The sequence below is a fragment of the Syngnathus floridae genome, chromosome 5, assembly GCF_059516105.1.
Source record: "Syngnathus floridae isolate MCC-2025c chromosome 5, RoL_Sflo_1.0, whole genome shotgun sequence".
In the NCBI taxonomy this organism is placed as follows: Eukaryota; Metazoa; Chordata; class Actinopteri; order Syngnathiformes; family Syngnathidae; genus Syngnathus; species Syngnathus floridae.
Genome location: NC_142417.1, coordinates 12,735,462 through 12,750,655, shown reverse-complemented (window position 1 = coordinate 12,750,655; position 15,194 = coordinate 12,735,462). Strand labels below are relative to the sequence as shown.

At 42.2% G+C, this 15,194-nt stretch overlaps 1 protein-coding gene across 9 annotated transcripts in view; it reads right to left on the bottom strand.

Annotated features, from left to right (window-relative positions):
* The window catches only part of fbrsl1 (fibrosin-like 1), a 222,553-nt gene that overhangs the window by 30,142 nt on the left and 177,217 nt on the right, over positions 1 to 15,194 (bottom strand). For all 9 annotated transcript variants that reach the window (XM_088375374.1, XM_088375380.1, XM_088375372.1 and 6 more), the window contains one exon: positions 221 to 269. In XM_088375374.1, the coding sequence (XP_088231500.1) occupies positions 221 to 269 (49 nt within the window). The remainder of the gene's footprint in view (positions 1 to 220; positions 270 to 15,194) is intronic.

The following is a 15,194-nucleotide window of genomic DNA, read 5'->3' as shown; positions in this document are numbered from 1 at the left end:
ACCAATATGTAAGAGGGCTAAGCCTCTGGCAGTGTCAGCAAGGAAACACCACTCCTCACCCTGGCAAAAAAACGAAGGCATTTGCATTTGCTCAGCTCTGTTTATGCTCCTATTTAAATCTGAATGTTAGCTGTGGGATTTCATAGGGGAGAAGGATTTACATGATTTAGAAAGTGACGTAAACCCAGGAGGGGGAACAGACAAAGAAGTGGGCTCCTACCTTTGGGTGTGGTGGGAGAAAAGAGCTTCTCTGATCCTACGTCAGACACCTGCAAAAAGAAGAGGCAGTGCTTTAGCAGATTAGTTCACTCAGATGAATCAGTGGCAAACTTCAGTCAACCCTTACTTAGATAATTAGTTTATTCATCAAAACCCTAATCCTGAGTCTTATTCAGGCACAAATATGGTTTAAGTGGTCAGAATTTTCCAAAGAACACTCCCTGTGTACCTGATGGTCCCTGACTTGCTTTTGGTGAGGTAACATTAGGTGGCACTGTTGAGCCACCTGGAAAAAAAGTAATGCTATAGTCAGATAGGCAGCTATGCTGCATCATCATGGTTGAAATGCAGGGAGCTGCTGAAAAATCTTTCGTTCTGCACATGACTGGATATATCCAGTAATTAAATTTTATGCAACAGATTATGCAATCCAATATTAACCACAACATCCCAGACTATCACACAATCTGTTAGCATATCTACATGTTGCAGTCAGTCAAATGCATGGTGTCAAAAAAAGCAAAATCATCTGACTATGACTTAATATTCAAAATGTGAAGACAATATTCCCTTCAAGTTGACATTGAACTACAATGTTTCATAAACGGTCCTGTGCATCAAATAAATTGATTATACAAAATTCACACACACACATCTTCCATGCCAATTTAACAAATGGTAAATAAAAAAAAAATATCTCAGCTGATTTTGTGATCACATTCATTGACTCTCTTTACACAAACACTCCTTTCAAATGGCTGCATATGTAAAAGGTAGCATATGTTCCACTCATCGGTTGCAAGTGTCCTCAACTGCTGTGCTTGTATTTTACATACTAGCACAAAGGGAACATATGTAACAAATGAACAATGAATCAGAGTACTAGAGGGACAGACACAGAGAGGGGAAGCAAACAATTTTGTAAACACAGATGGCTGTCCTTGGCATCCCTGTTAGTTTTTCACAAATGTTTTGAGGGTGTCCTCTTCAACAATTCCCAATTTCTCCTACACTGTCACTTGTGTTGCTTTTCTCCACAGTGTTTGTCTCTGTATGTGTTTTGTCTCAGTGCTAACCACCACAGTACTCAAAATAAAGCTGTGTGAAAGCAACACTTTTTTTTGCTCCATCTAACAGGAATTGTTAACAGAGGGCGACAATGCAGTTTTCAGTTAAATTACTGCCTTACTTAGTCATATCACAAAGCCAAGTTTAAATATTTCCAACAGGAAGAAAAGGGAAACAAAAATAAATTACGATGGCGACAATGACATTTACAATTTTCATGATTTGAGGGCGCGTGTCTAATATTTGACATTCAAACCTGTTTCTCAGTACGGTCAGAGACTATAGAGGGGGGAAAAAATGGTTACGCATTGCCTGCTTTCATTCCTCCAGAACCAGAGTGCCAGGTTACAACACAAGCTCTTTGTTAACTTTGGATGATGTTAAACATACCAGTACTGAGGATCAGCACTAAAGTAGCAACTTCAACCCTGAATCATGGACCCGGAGGATCCTAGCAGGAAAAATATGGGCTCAGATTGGAATGAAGGTGGTCAAATGGACAAAGGGGCTGGCCAAGAGACATGCTAAGTCCGTGAGGGTAGAGGAATGCCAGAATTGACAAGAGTTAAAATAAGTGTTTTGACTGCAGCGGCTATCTTGAGAGCACTACAGACATGACAAGTAACTGTGACAAAGTTAACCGTACTGTGCATGAGTTTGCAGTTACTTGTTTTTAACTGTAAATAGATTCTAAACAACATCATCAACCACCACTTTGACTTTATTACTTTGCTTTGAACCTGCCAAGACTACATGAGTCAGTTGTACTATAATTCACAATTACAAGGTCGGCTTACAAAAGCGTGTTTAAAAAGGCATGTCAAAACACAGCCTTCATTTGGCCCGCTGCTGTTTTTGGAAATCTCTGCGTGTCAAGTTGACTTTTTCTCCAAGCTGATAATTGAAGCAGCTTGCGGTTGTGGTGAACAGGGTTAATGTATAACAAATTCTTCTCACTCGCTTTGTTGCCATTAAAAACACAGAGGGTTGGGGTAGATGGCAGATTTTGGTATTAGGAAAAGGAGACATAAATAGTTCAGCTTTTTTTTTTTTTTTTTGGTAGGAAAGGTAATTTACCCATTTAAAAACACTAATGGGGAATATTTAAGCCACATTGCCTGCGAGCCAAAAGTCTTTGGAGTTGGCTGCGGGAAGGCTGACCTTTTTGTAGGCCGTCTGCTATTTAGGCCTGGGGCTTCAGGGGTCTGGCCTCCTCTCTCGAGGGCCGTCAGCAGGCTTCAGCTTTCCTTCCCCGTTCTATTCATTAGCTGTGCTTTATGATTCAGCTTCCTCTGAGCCACACAAGAGCTCCCTGAGGAAAGAGACTGCTGGAGAGGGATGAAGCTGAGGGAGGGGAGCAAAAAAGCAAGAAGGAGGTCATAGGGCCCAGCCGAGGCCCAGCTCTCAGCAGCTGTGAAAGCCTCCTGTTTCCTCAGCAGGCGTGAAAGGAAAAAAAGTTGGGGGGGCAGCAGCACGGGAACTGGGCCAGAAAAGCAAGCATAAGTGCGCTAACTCGTCTAAGTGCCACAAGCTGAACTATAATTCCAAGATTTAGTGATTGCCAAATTACATTGCCGCTTGTTTCTAAAAATCCCCCAACTTCTCAGAATACCTCTGACTTATTGACAGCATAAATGTCTTGATAATAGCAGTTAGCAGAGGTTATATTTTACTAGCCATCCGCTGACAAGACGCAAGTGGTGGTACGAATGGAGGGGCTGGGGCGGGGTGGACTGGATAACGTGTATTGAAAAACATTGCAAGCTAATCAATTTCGACAATCTGACACATGCCTAATTGCTTTTTGGAAGTATTAAACCACTTCCATTCAGCATTATTGCGCAGAGAGCTGACTGAGCCAGGCGAGGCAGACATTGAGGGAAGGCGGTATAATCACTTGAATGACCTTCAAGGCATGAATTTATGAAAGGCATTGATCAGTTAAGCCTGTGATTTCTCCAAGACAGGAAGGTCAGCAATTACCCAGATTCAATTAACCCCATTTCCTAAACACTGCTGAGAGACTCATTTCTCTCTCCACCGAAACTTGCTTTATATTACATGATACTGAGGATTTCCATCTATCTTGCAAGCACAGCATGTATTGGAGCTGTGATTATTACCTCCAAAAGGAAGCCAGTCAGAGTTTGGATAAAAGTAGACTAAATAAAACCAAGCATGTACACCTTTTGCCCTCCCTTTCTACACAAGACACAATTTTTACTCACAGTCTGGCAGAGTTATAGCCACAGCTGGCATGGGAAAACAAAGAAACGTGTTAGGTTTAGTCATGTTAATGTGACAGTGACCATAGTTTACACTCATTTGACACATGTACAGTATCACTGACTTCAATAAAGGAAGTCATGTTCACTGATTAACGTGTACCCGTGGAGGTCCCACACTGAGGTCTTGTCGGGGAAAGGGAGCAATTGTTTGGTCGATATCTGGTGTCCCCATTTTAGTGTCTAGTCTTGTATTTGCCAAAATAACCTCCCTCTCTACTGTTTAACGCACAGCGCCATGTTGGAACGGGTGACGTCATGATGTTGACAGGGACATCACTTCCACTCACCACCTGATATTGAGTGGATTGCTTGCCTAAGGGTGGAAATCATATTTTTTTCCCCCACTCGGTGACTTTAATAAGCCGCCATATGAGAGAAAAAGTCCACTGTATGCCAAGAAAGCCGCCGAGTAAACTCGACAACGCTGCTGCCGCAGCACCTGCTTCCTCATTCGGCTTGAGATGTACCCAAAATCCACATGGCCCGGGCAGCAGACAACAGTTGTTCTCCCAATTTTGCAGCGTCTGTCTGGAATGCCGAGTTTGATTACAAGTATATACCGTAATTTCCGGACTATAAGCCGCGACTTTTTTCCAAAATTTTGAACCCTGCGGCTTATAGTCAGGTGCGGCTTATATAAGATTTTTTTCGTGATTTTTGTGATGACTTGATCACTTTTATACACTCGTAAAAAGGCTGTGGACCACTGTTGTGCGGTATCTTGAAGAAAAAAACAACAAAAATACTATTTTGAAACACTACTATGGCTGCTGCTTATTCTGGCTGTGTTGCTTGCGACTATTATGAGCTTTAGTAGGAATGCACGCTAGGTGACCTGCGTCAAAGGGCTCTAAACCCTTTCTCTTACTCTGCCATGTGACTCAGAAATTACACAAAGCAGTGGCGCTGTTTGGACCATCTCCATTGTATTAAAACCCAATCAATCAGGATTTAAATTAAATTCTTCTGACATTTTGCTTACCAAAAACAAGTTGTAATTAATGTGAACTTTTAATGCATTTTATTCAGAAGGTTACTTTGAACCCTGAGGCTTAAATGCCGGCGCGGCGTATTTATGGATTTTTACGGCTTTCTGTGTACTGTCTTTCTTTGTAAAAAACTCATGTGCACGTGCGGCTTATAGTCCGGTGCGGCTTATGTAAGAAAAAAACTAAAATATCCCTGAATTTTAGCTGGTGCGGCTTATAGTCCGGTGCGTCTTATAGTCCGGAAATTACGGTACGTCTGTCTGTTCTATCTGTTAGTGACTGTTCTAGCGACTGATAGTAAAAGCACATACTATCAGCAAAAGTAGGCGAGGCCTGATTTTCTGTGTTCTTGTGGGTGTATATCAGTGTTTCAGTAAACACTTATCAGCACCCACTCAGAGCACCCTCTACGACTGTCATCTTTAACCCCAGACATTCACAATTTTTTTTTAGCAATAAACACCCCATTAGCCCACAGCTCCAGGCCAGCAATGGAAGACACCAAATTAATTATTTCACTTGCATTTGACCTCTCCACTGTTCCAGAAAACTGAATGACCTACCAAGCGGTTGTTTATTATACATTTCAGCAGGTCTTTACATTCCCAGGGAAGGGCAGCAAGCATCGGCCTTACATGCAATTTCAACCTGGCATCAACAATCTCATCACGGTTGTCTGTGTGCCAGAGCAGATGTGGGCTAGCAAGACAGCAACCCCCCAGCAAGTAGGATAGGATGTACAACATAAAGAGCAAAAAGACAAGAATCTCCCACGCAACTGTCAGCCAATGGATACTCGCCTCAAGTATAGCATCATTAAGATGATAATGAATTCCATAGTGATCGTGGACAATACACTGGTTTCCCTCTGCACACATAAACGTCTTTACGCTTAGCTAAAGGTGGCATTTTTACAGCCACCTATTATAGTGTGTGGAGAACAGCAGAGCAGACAAATAGTCTTCGCTTTTGCCTTAGCAACAGACTGAGTAAAATGAATGGTGTGAAAGAAGCTGGTAGTCAGGGGGCAGGGGCTTGAGTTTTTTTTTTGTGTGTAAAATACTACACATCCTCTTGCTCACCTTCTTCTCTCCCCGGGCCTTGCAGTAGTTGCTAGCGCTTATCAAGGTCGCCTGTCGGTTTTGTGTACAAATTAGCGGTCTATCAGGGGAACACAAAGGCCTGTTTCATCTCGCTGCGCTGGACAGAGAGGGTCACAAATCAAAACTGCAGAAGGCCCACAACCAGCACTAACCAGATAAGAAATGAAGGAAATAGGACAAAATCTATTACACTGAAGAGGATCCCGACCAGGGGAAATTATATGCAAGCTTGTCTGCATGCACACACATGCAAGTGTGCTGCTGTTGGGCAGATAAATATATGATTTTTATTGTATGCTGTACAGGACTGAAAGACGTGAAATTAGGAGACACAAATACAGTCAAACCTCGATATACTATTTTAATTTGTTCCGGGACCTACTTCATATGCTGAAATATTCATATGTTGTATCAAATATTCCCATATGCATAAACTGAAATTTGTTTCATTCGTTCCACAGCTAAAAAAACAATATTAACTCCTTAATAAATACTGCTGATAATTACAGAGAGCAATAAAACAAATTACATCAGAGAAAAAAGTTACAAAGAAATAGTCAATAAAAAGTTTTTTATTATCACTGTACCTTAGACACACAGAGAGGTTTGACTGTATTAACATGAAAAGCGGACTTTTTGTTTTTCCTGCTACATAGTACTATTGGACTGTAGTAGGTTAGAGATGTGCGATACCTGAGATTTTGGTATGGATAGACACCAAGTGAATACTGACACCTTTAAATATCATGCTTTGCGCAAATTAAACGTTCTCTTCTTTCTTCAAGATTCAAGAGTTTTTTATTCGCCATGTTTGAGCGTGCCAAACAAGGAATTTGACTTCGGTAAATCACAGCCTCTGTTCAACATTTAGGTGACTAACAACAACACTCAGCACATGTGAAGAACGAAAGATATTCTCAAGCATCCCCAGATCTTAAACTCCCAAGAGGGCAAGGGAAAACTCAAAACTCCAGCTATGGGAAATGAGAAACCTTGAGAAAAGTCCACAGATGGGAGGGTCCCTCTTCTAGGATGACCAGGCTGCAATGGATGCAGAGAGGACACATAGTACAAACAGTGTAAACAAAAAAGGTGTGGAAAGCAGGATGTTATTGCACAGTAATGACTCTGAGACTCTAAGAGTGGTGTGAGTTCATCAGAGCGACAGCCTGGGGGAAGAAGCTGTCTCTGTGTCTGCTGGTTTTAGTGTACAGAGCTCTATAACGGCGTCCGGAGGGGAGTAGTTCAAACAGGCTGCAACCTGGGTGCGAAGGGTCTGTTGAGATGTTACTTGCACGTTTCCTGGTCCTGGTCAGGTACAAGTCTTGAATAGATGGGAGGTTGATTCCAATTATCTTTTCTGCAGTCCTTATTGTCCGTTGCAGTCTGTGCTTGTCTTGTTTGGAGGCCGATCCAAACCAGACAGTGATGGAGGTGCAGAGGACAGACTGGATGATGGCAGTGTAGAAGGTCTTCAGCAGCTCCCGCGGCAGGTTGAACTTCTTGAGCTGTCTCAGGAAGTACAGCCTCTGCTGGGCCTTCTTCCGGACAGAGTCTATGTGGCCGGTCCATTTCAGGTCCCGAGAGATTGTGGTTCCCAGGAACTTGAAGGTGTCTGATGAGAGAATAGTATTACTGCGGATAGTGAGGGGTGAAAGTGGTGAAGGGCCTCGCCTGAAGTCCACTGTCATCTCCACGGTCTTGAGCGGGTTCAGGTCCAGGTGGTTTCTTGAGTTCTTAACCATGCATGCCATAATATCTTCAATGTTGTTGCAATGTAGAACGTAGTAGTAATCTGCATATTCTTAGTCCCCCACTCTCTTAAAATTCCTTTTGTCCAGACACCACTTCCTCGCTTGTTTTGATTCCATTCGTTAAATAAGCTAATCAGTGCAACCTTATTTAGCATTGTTTTGGTTTTATTTCTGCACTGCCAATCAGAGATAACACAAGAAGAGAAATTGTGCACTCTGCTTGCAGGTAGTTTACTTGCGTTTAACTTCAAGCTATTCTCACTCAGTCAGTATATTTTATGTTTTGCCACAATAATAAACACCTGATAGATGGAAAAGCTCAAACAAAGCATAAAATGACTCTTAACATTGAAAGTACACCCTGTAAAAATAATTATTTGAAAATAACTGAAATGATAGAAATGAATGTAAAGGTTCGATACTAGCTGTTTAGTTCAATGCGATACCGATTGTCACATTAGTATCGATTCGATTCTATGGATATTTGGATCCATCTGCACAGCCCTACTGTAGGTCGTACATCTTACATTATTGACATTTCAGTTTTACGCTGGCCAGTATTTTTACTACTTATTTGTACGTTCATTGCAAAAAAAATCTTAAGTGGGACAACAACAATTTGTAATATCTCATGAACATAATGAAGATTTTTTTTTTTTTTTTAATTTATATACTGAATTGGCATTGTCAGTAGATCTCCAACACTCTTAATTGAGTCATCGGGTTGACTAACACAATTTGAACTCTGGCCTCAGTTACTAACAACTAACGTTTGCAAGATTTTAAGGCCAGTAAAGCCAAAACAGCTGCTAAGGGCTCTCATTTAGTCACATAATGCGATGGAGCACAGACTAAATTGCATAAGAAGTCATCTCAACTATCGTGACCCCTGATCAGAATCACCTTTATTGATCCATTTATGTCAATTAATCCAACACTAGAGCCAAAGCCGAACTATAAAATCCTTTTTATTTTTATTTTATATATGTCGAGCGGAGAACTCTCTGTGGAAACAAAAGAGTTAAAAACAATTTTAGTATTACATGACAATGTATACAAGCTTTAACGCACCAAAACAAGTGCCATGTTTACTTGTAACCATCAGGCAGCTTCAGCCAATTGGAAAAAATATACATTATATAAAGTTTATCAAAGACCACAACTTACATATTTTTCTTTGTATTGCGCCTCTTGGCATACCAGAGTTCTCTGTGGAATGTGTGTGTCTTTTCTTTCTAATATCGTAAATATGTGCAAGCAATGATAAGAACCACAAGATATCTCCCTAGGGAATCAAGGAGCCGTCTGGCATCATTCTCAGGCTCTGGATCTGAAAAAAAAAATGCGATAGCTTGACTGGCTTGCCAGTCCAGGTTTCTCAGCAGCTGAGATAGCAGATAGCGCATCACCGGTCCTGACTGGGTGGTAAAACAGCTACACGACCAAATCACGGCTCAATTGGGGCAGCTGCAGGGAGCTCGGATTGCACAGGTCACACTGTCGTAATATCCAAATCATCCACTTGTTGTAAAACCTTTACCCTCAGTGTCAGTGTGGTTGACAGACAAGCCTTTTTGGGTGGTTATTGTCTGAGAAGCAGGATAACAATACGGGGAAAATGATTTACAAAGCCAGCTTTCTTTGGTGCACTCACAGTGGAGTCAGTGTTGTTGCTCCGGAGAGGATTACGGAGGAGATAATATTTCCAGTCGGAGCCATAGCCACAGTAGAGCTGCCTTTTAACAGAGAGATACACATCATTCTGACTCGCCCACTGTGACATAATCACCCTGCGGAGAGCTGCAGGCAAGCTTGGTAGGCAAACCACCTCTCACTGCAGCTTGTTAAGAGAAAGGTGTCTTTAAGCAGCGCTCAATAGAAACTCTCAACTCTTTTTCTCCCACTCCATGTGAACAATGTCGAGGTGAGTCATCGACCACCTTGGGCGATGTAAGTTACATTTTCCTTTTCTTCCTCTCTTTTTTTAAGATCACGCTGCACTTTTGACTCGGATGAATTTGCCATCAGGGCAAACAAAACAAACTCAGCGGGATGTTAAATAATGCAGGGATAAAAAGCGGTGACCCTTTCCCTTACCTCAGCCCACACACAGTCAAATTGCCTACAGTACAACAGCGCGAAAAGAAAGGCAAAGCCAGCGTTGCATAGAATTGTGCCATGTACCACAAATAGAGTTTTCTCGACTAGGCATGGACATCTCGAATGAGAGGAAAATAGTTAGGTGGAAACGGATCCTTCCTGTACCATGCCGGCAATTTGAGCGATATGACTCACCTCCTCTATAACATAAATACTATAAAAATGATACCAGGCAGCACAACATTGATTTAATGTCCGAGACACGCCTCTCTCAACACTGTGCACACACACATCTGATCTCTCAACTTGGCTCACGAGTGAGGTTACAGTTAGCTAGTGCAGTGTGAAACTGTTGATGCTGGTTCAGAGCCATCGTCTCTCTTTAACCACAAGAGCAGCTGGAATGAATCTTTGGGGATTTAGGAATTCTCCTGCTCATATGTCAGTTGCGAGCATGAACCTCCGCCAAGCAGGAGGATCAATACAGCCACTTGTCCTGTGGGGGAATGAAGGGAGGGCAGGGAGTGCAAGTGGGGGAGTGGAAAGCTGGAAATGGGGCAGGATAAGACTGGCATCCAAAGTCAAATGTCGTTCACCCCCCCCCCCCCCCCCCTCCCCCAAAGGCACATGATGCATCAGGCTAGCACAAACAAACAAATTAGTATGTACTATATAAAGGAGACTGAAACCTCCAAAGCCTCGGGGTCATGTTTGAAAGGGATGTGGCACGTTAAGTGGAATTTACTTTTGATGTATACATCAGGCTTCAGGTTTCTAGTGAGTGTAATTCAAGCTGCTCCCTGCAGGGTTGAACTGAACTTCCATTGCAGAGCCAGTCTCTACTAGAAATACCTTCACTGCTCAGTTGCCTAGCCAAGGGTCGATTTTCAGTTTAACATTTTTTACATTGACTGGAATTCTTTTCCATTTAGAAGCCGACGATGAAATTGGCAGAGCACAGTCATCATTTTGCATCTAGGACTAACTGAGTGGAGTGTGCTGAGAACTTTCTTCTTCAGATGAATCCAGCAAAAACTTGTTTCCCACTAACCCAACAAACGTAATGTACATTTGTGGCTTTGGACTTTATACTTAATTCTCAGCAACACCCAGACTACAACAATACTGTAACAGTTACAGTACTGTAATGGGTTTCAATTACAAAAATATTTACTTTATATTTTAAATGTGCAAGTGCAAAGACATGCTTGATAGACTCTGTAGGACTCAGGTATAGTGATATGAACAGAAATTCAAACTTGTGGATAATGTTTCTACTAGACACGATTAAACAGTGACCTACTTTTATTGAATTTGCATGTAAAAATAAAATGTTGTACGCTGCGATTGGCTGGCGACCAGTTCAGGGTGTACCTCGCTTACCACCCAAAGACTGCTGGGACTGCTCCAGCACGCCCGCGACCCTCGTGAGGGTATGCGGTTTGGAAGATGAATGAATATGTTGTACGCTTACTTGGAGGTACCTTTACTTTATCAATACAGCGTAAACCCTCCGATTGTGTCATCACAACCATGTTGCACCAGTACAAGAATTTCTAAACACTTAGGAGGGAAGGACAAGTAACACTGCAACATGGCAAGGACAGCAAGGGAATGTTGCCGTCCTTGCCAAAAGTATGCAGAGCATCAATTGCTTATTATATTGAGATTAAATTATAATGAAGTAAGTGAATGCAACTTTGTCTTACACACAACTCATTGAATTATGCAAGTGAAAGAAAAAAACAACAACAAGCAAAGGATAGTCCCTGGAGCAATTATACGCTTTTTGAGGGCTTGTCTGTGTTGGCAAGAATGAATATCTTAGCACTTTGTTATTGTTTGCAGTATCTGCATATGAGTACACTAAGTGAACAAAAAGGATGTCGAGCCACATACAGTACTGAGGAGAGTTGTTTCCTTTTCTGGTTTGCCTGTTCCAGTGAAGTTACCGAAGTGTGTATGCATAATGCATTGCATGAGATTTTAATAGAGCGAGGGAAAAGCATAGTTAAACTCTTAATTGCCACTGTTCAGCAAAACAAACCAGTCCTCTGTTAATAAAGCACCCTCAAAAATGACAATTACAAGCTGCGTAGTCTGTTTGCATTGTTTCACATGCTCTCGCAAAATGTGTTTAAGCCAGGCAGGAAAATGGTTTTAATTATCTCTAATGTGAAAAATCAAGTTTGTTTTTGTATAGCGATTCTATGGCAGGGCTCCAACTTAATTCTAATGTCTGCACATTGAGGTATAGTCAGCATAGCTCGGATAGTTCCTGTCTATATTTGAATAAGAGTTGTGCAAACATTTGAAGTCAAGGCAGCAGCTTGTGTGCTCAAGAAGTCTTTTCTCATATTTAAGAGAATCCTTGGATTAGTAGTTGTTTTAGGCCCCAGGGCCTCAAGTCTGTTGAGCATGTGACTCATTCAGAACAGAGAGAAGTAGTGTGTTTGCATTTTATATCTGCCAGTGTTAAAGAAGCATATGGAAGGATGAAGGAAGTCTTTGAAAACATACGGTAGTTCCACATGATAAGAGTGACCGTTCCAGCCAAAAGGACCATGTAGACTCATTTTCCACTGGAAAATGAATTTTCTGTTTCCACACCTTGTATGTGAGAATACATCTCATGAACAAACATATTGTAATTGTAGAGTAGGACGGTGAAGGGGGTTAACTCTACTTATACCTTACTCAAAGAGTTTCCATAACAGTCAATGAGCGACTATATCTGCAAGATGTTTTTCCAGCTCCATTTAGGACTTTAGCTATAAGTGTTTTATACACACGCTTGGGTGGATTCCAGTATGGATTGCCCTATTGATATTTGGAACCTGTGTGGCATTCACCCCAAGCCACCCATTTGCATTAACTGGAAACAGTATGCTTTGCTCCAGACCTAAAATGACTAAGTATTCAGATCTCTGGCCATGCTGTCAGCCGTGATGACAGAAGCCTGGTGGGACGCCAGTGTCAGGCAGCAGATTTAGTACAATCCAGCTAGTCTCGTACATATTAAGGGTGGAATGATTTTTGAGAAGCGTCAAAACCGTTAAGTTCGACAGTTTCACTTGGGTTCGTCTGCGTTCTATATGGTCCGCTCGCATATCTCTTGTAAAAAGGATGACATAGAATTACAACTTCTAAAAATGTTCATGACTGAGGTGAGGTTTTGATAATCACAGATACTTGGTTTAACCGGTGTATTATGGTAGTATCGCACTGACTTTGTAAAGCAGTAGTTGCAAACTGGTTGACATTTTCCTGTATTAGTAGACTTCCTGTATTAGACTTCCTGTATTCTGACTAAAAAGAAAGCTTTTGTGGGAATGAAGGAAAGCCAAGGGAGGAAGCAGAAAACTCATTTCATGAAAATGCCCATGTAAGCACAAATGACAAGTGTTGTTTAGGGTCATCGCTGCTTGGGGCTTGAGAGGCTAAAACTAATGCATCTTCTGAATGATGTTTTTCAGCAACATGGCTGGGTGAAATGGGGATGTGTCTGATTTGTGTCACAGTCAAGAGTGAGAGCAGCCCAATTATATACCCTGTGCCTCCAGAAGCGTCCACCCCCCACCCATAGAGGAAGGCCTATGCTATCTCTCCTTACTGACAGCCCTGTAGAGCCTTGGTCCAATTCTCTGGTATACGTTGCAGAGCTTTACTACCCACCTATTCATTTGACTTTACTTGGCGTTACAGCACATGGACATTTTTCACATTGTTACCGTCACATCATCCTAATTTCCCTGTACAGTCAATGAATTGCGGTTGATGATGGCAGCCAAGCTCTTGAATGTGATTTGAGGGGCAAAAAAAAAAAAAAAAAAAAGAATGTCTTGTCACAGTCAGCACATCCTAGGTTAGCAGAAATTTAACAAGTTCCCTGGGCTCTTTACATTGATGGAGCAAGACATGGCCTGCAGACACCTCTGGGCATGTCACTGTCACTGACACTTGGTGGGCCAGAGAGAGAAGCAAACAAGGCTCAATACTCCAAGACCCAAGGAGTGACACTGGCCCATAAGGTTCTTTTTCCTCAAACCCCTACCTAATAATGTGGCATATCCACATGATGATGTCTCTGCCTGATAGATATAGCCAAACCCGCAAGGATAAAAATGGCCAAATAAATGCCATGGAACGCATTAAGCATAATCATAAAGAAGCAAAAACAACTGAATGCTTTATTTACTTCCCACATTTAATTTGGCAAGTCAAATGCTGCCTACTTGAATTACTGGCAGTGGCTTCGTACGGCTTGGTCAGTTCCTCCCAAATTACTGTAAATGTTGCAAGAATACACCAACATACTGTTCATGTAATTCCAAGTTGTGCTTTATATTCAAGCATGGTCATGATATTCTATTTCTAAGGTATTCATAAACTACATTTCGTCATGTATATTTCAGCTGCTGTATTGCACACACAGCATTCATTTATTTATGTTGGATACCATCAATGATTTTGTCCTACTATTCTGCAAAGTAATTGAGGCTATGTTAGGCCACTGGAGAGAAGTTGAATAAGGCCTGAGCGACGTTCTCTATGAATCACCCGCATAGTCGTGCACCACTCGCAGAGTCTCTTTTGACTCGCCGCTGTTGCCACAGTGCTAAATTGCACAGCTGTTCGACAATCTGTGGCGGTGTTAATTACCCAAATGTGAGCAGCGGCTCTTGAGTTCCTCACTAACGAAGGGGACTGCTTTCCAGCGAGAGCGCCGTATGTTTGGTATGTAGGCCCATTTCCACCTAACGCTCCCCAGGCAGCATACGGACCATCACACACATCCGCATCCTGGAAAAGATGCATCTAATTAAAGCCCCTGACTCAAATCTGCTTACTAAGGGGGAAAATAACACGAGAGCCAGATTAAAAGCCGATGAAGGAGGTAGGGTAGGATGGAAGGCTTTAATGTGCCGCGGGTGAAAGAGCTTAGAAGGAAATATGAGACCTCTCAATAGTAAGATCCCAGGCAAGGCTGGAAAGAAACGCTGAATATGCGACGATCCGTCAGCGTTTGTCAGTGTGATCCTTTAGGTCTTTCAAAGCCTTCAAGCAGTGACAGACAAGGCAGGTCGGTTTCTGGAAAAGTGGCTTCTTAGTTCTCTGGCTTGTAGTACATCGCTTTTCCACTACTGCTGGATGTGATTCTATCCAAAAGCGATTCAAGCTAAATTGAAAACAAACCATGATGTGTAACTTTGCTTAATGATTTGCAGCAGCTCCAGAGAAGAGTGCCTTTTATCCCTCTAACAGTACAACGTAAATGGCAATGAAGCCTCTCCAGTGAGACACTGTAAACTGTTAATGCACTCCATTACGCAGTACATCACCCCACTTCTTGCATGCAATGCTGAAAACAAAGATGTTAAGAACTCCCCTCATGAATCATACTTGATGGCTAAAAGCCTCGCTGCTGTGCACCACCCACCTCCGCTTACACATGAACAACACAGCCTGAAGTAGCTCGGGGAGATTATATAATGAATGCATGAAGCTTGGTGTCACCGGGCCTTGTACGGTGCACAAAACGATGGGGCAATTAGGCCCACATGACACCTCGGGATGGCGTGATGAAGGACTCCCGGGCTTGTCTCCTCCGCCTCTGTTCCTCTATCATTAAGGTCTGAGCAGACACATCTGGCTAATGGCACGTCTGGGGTT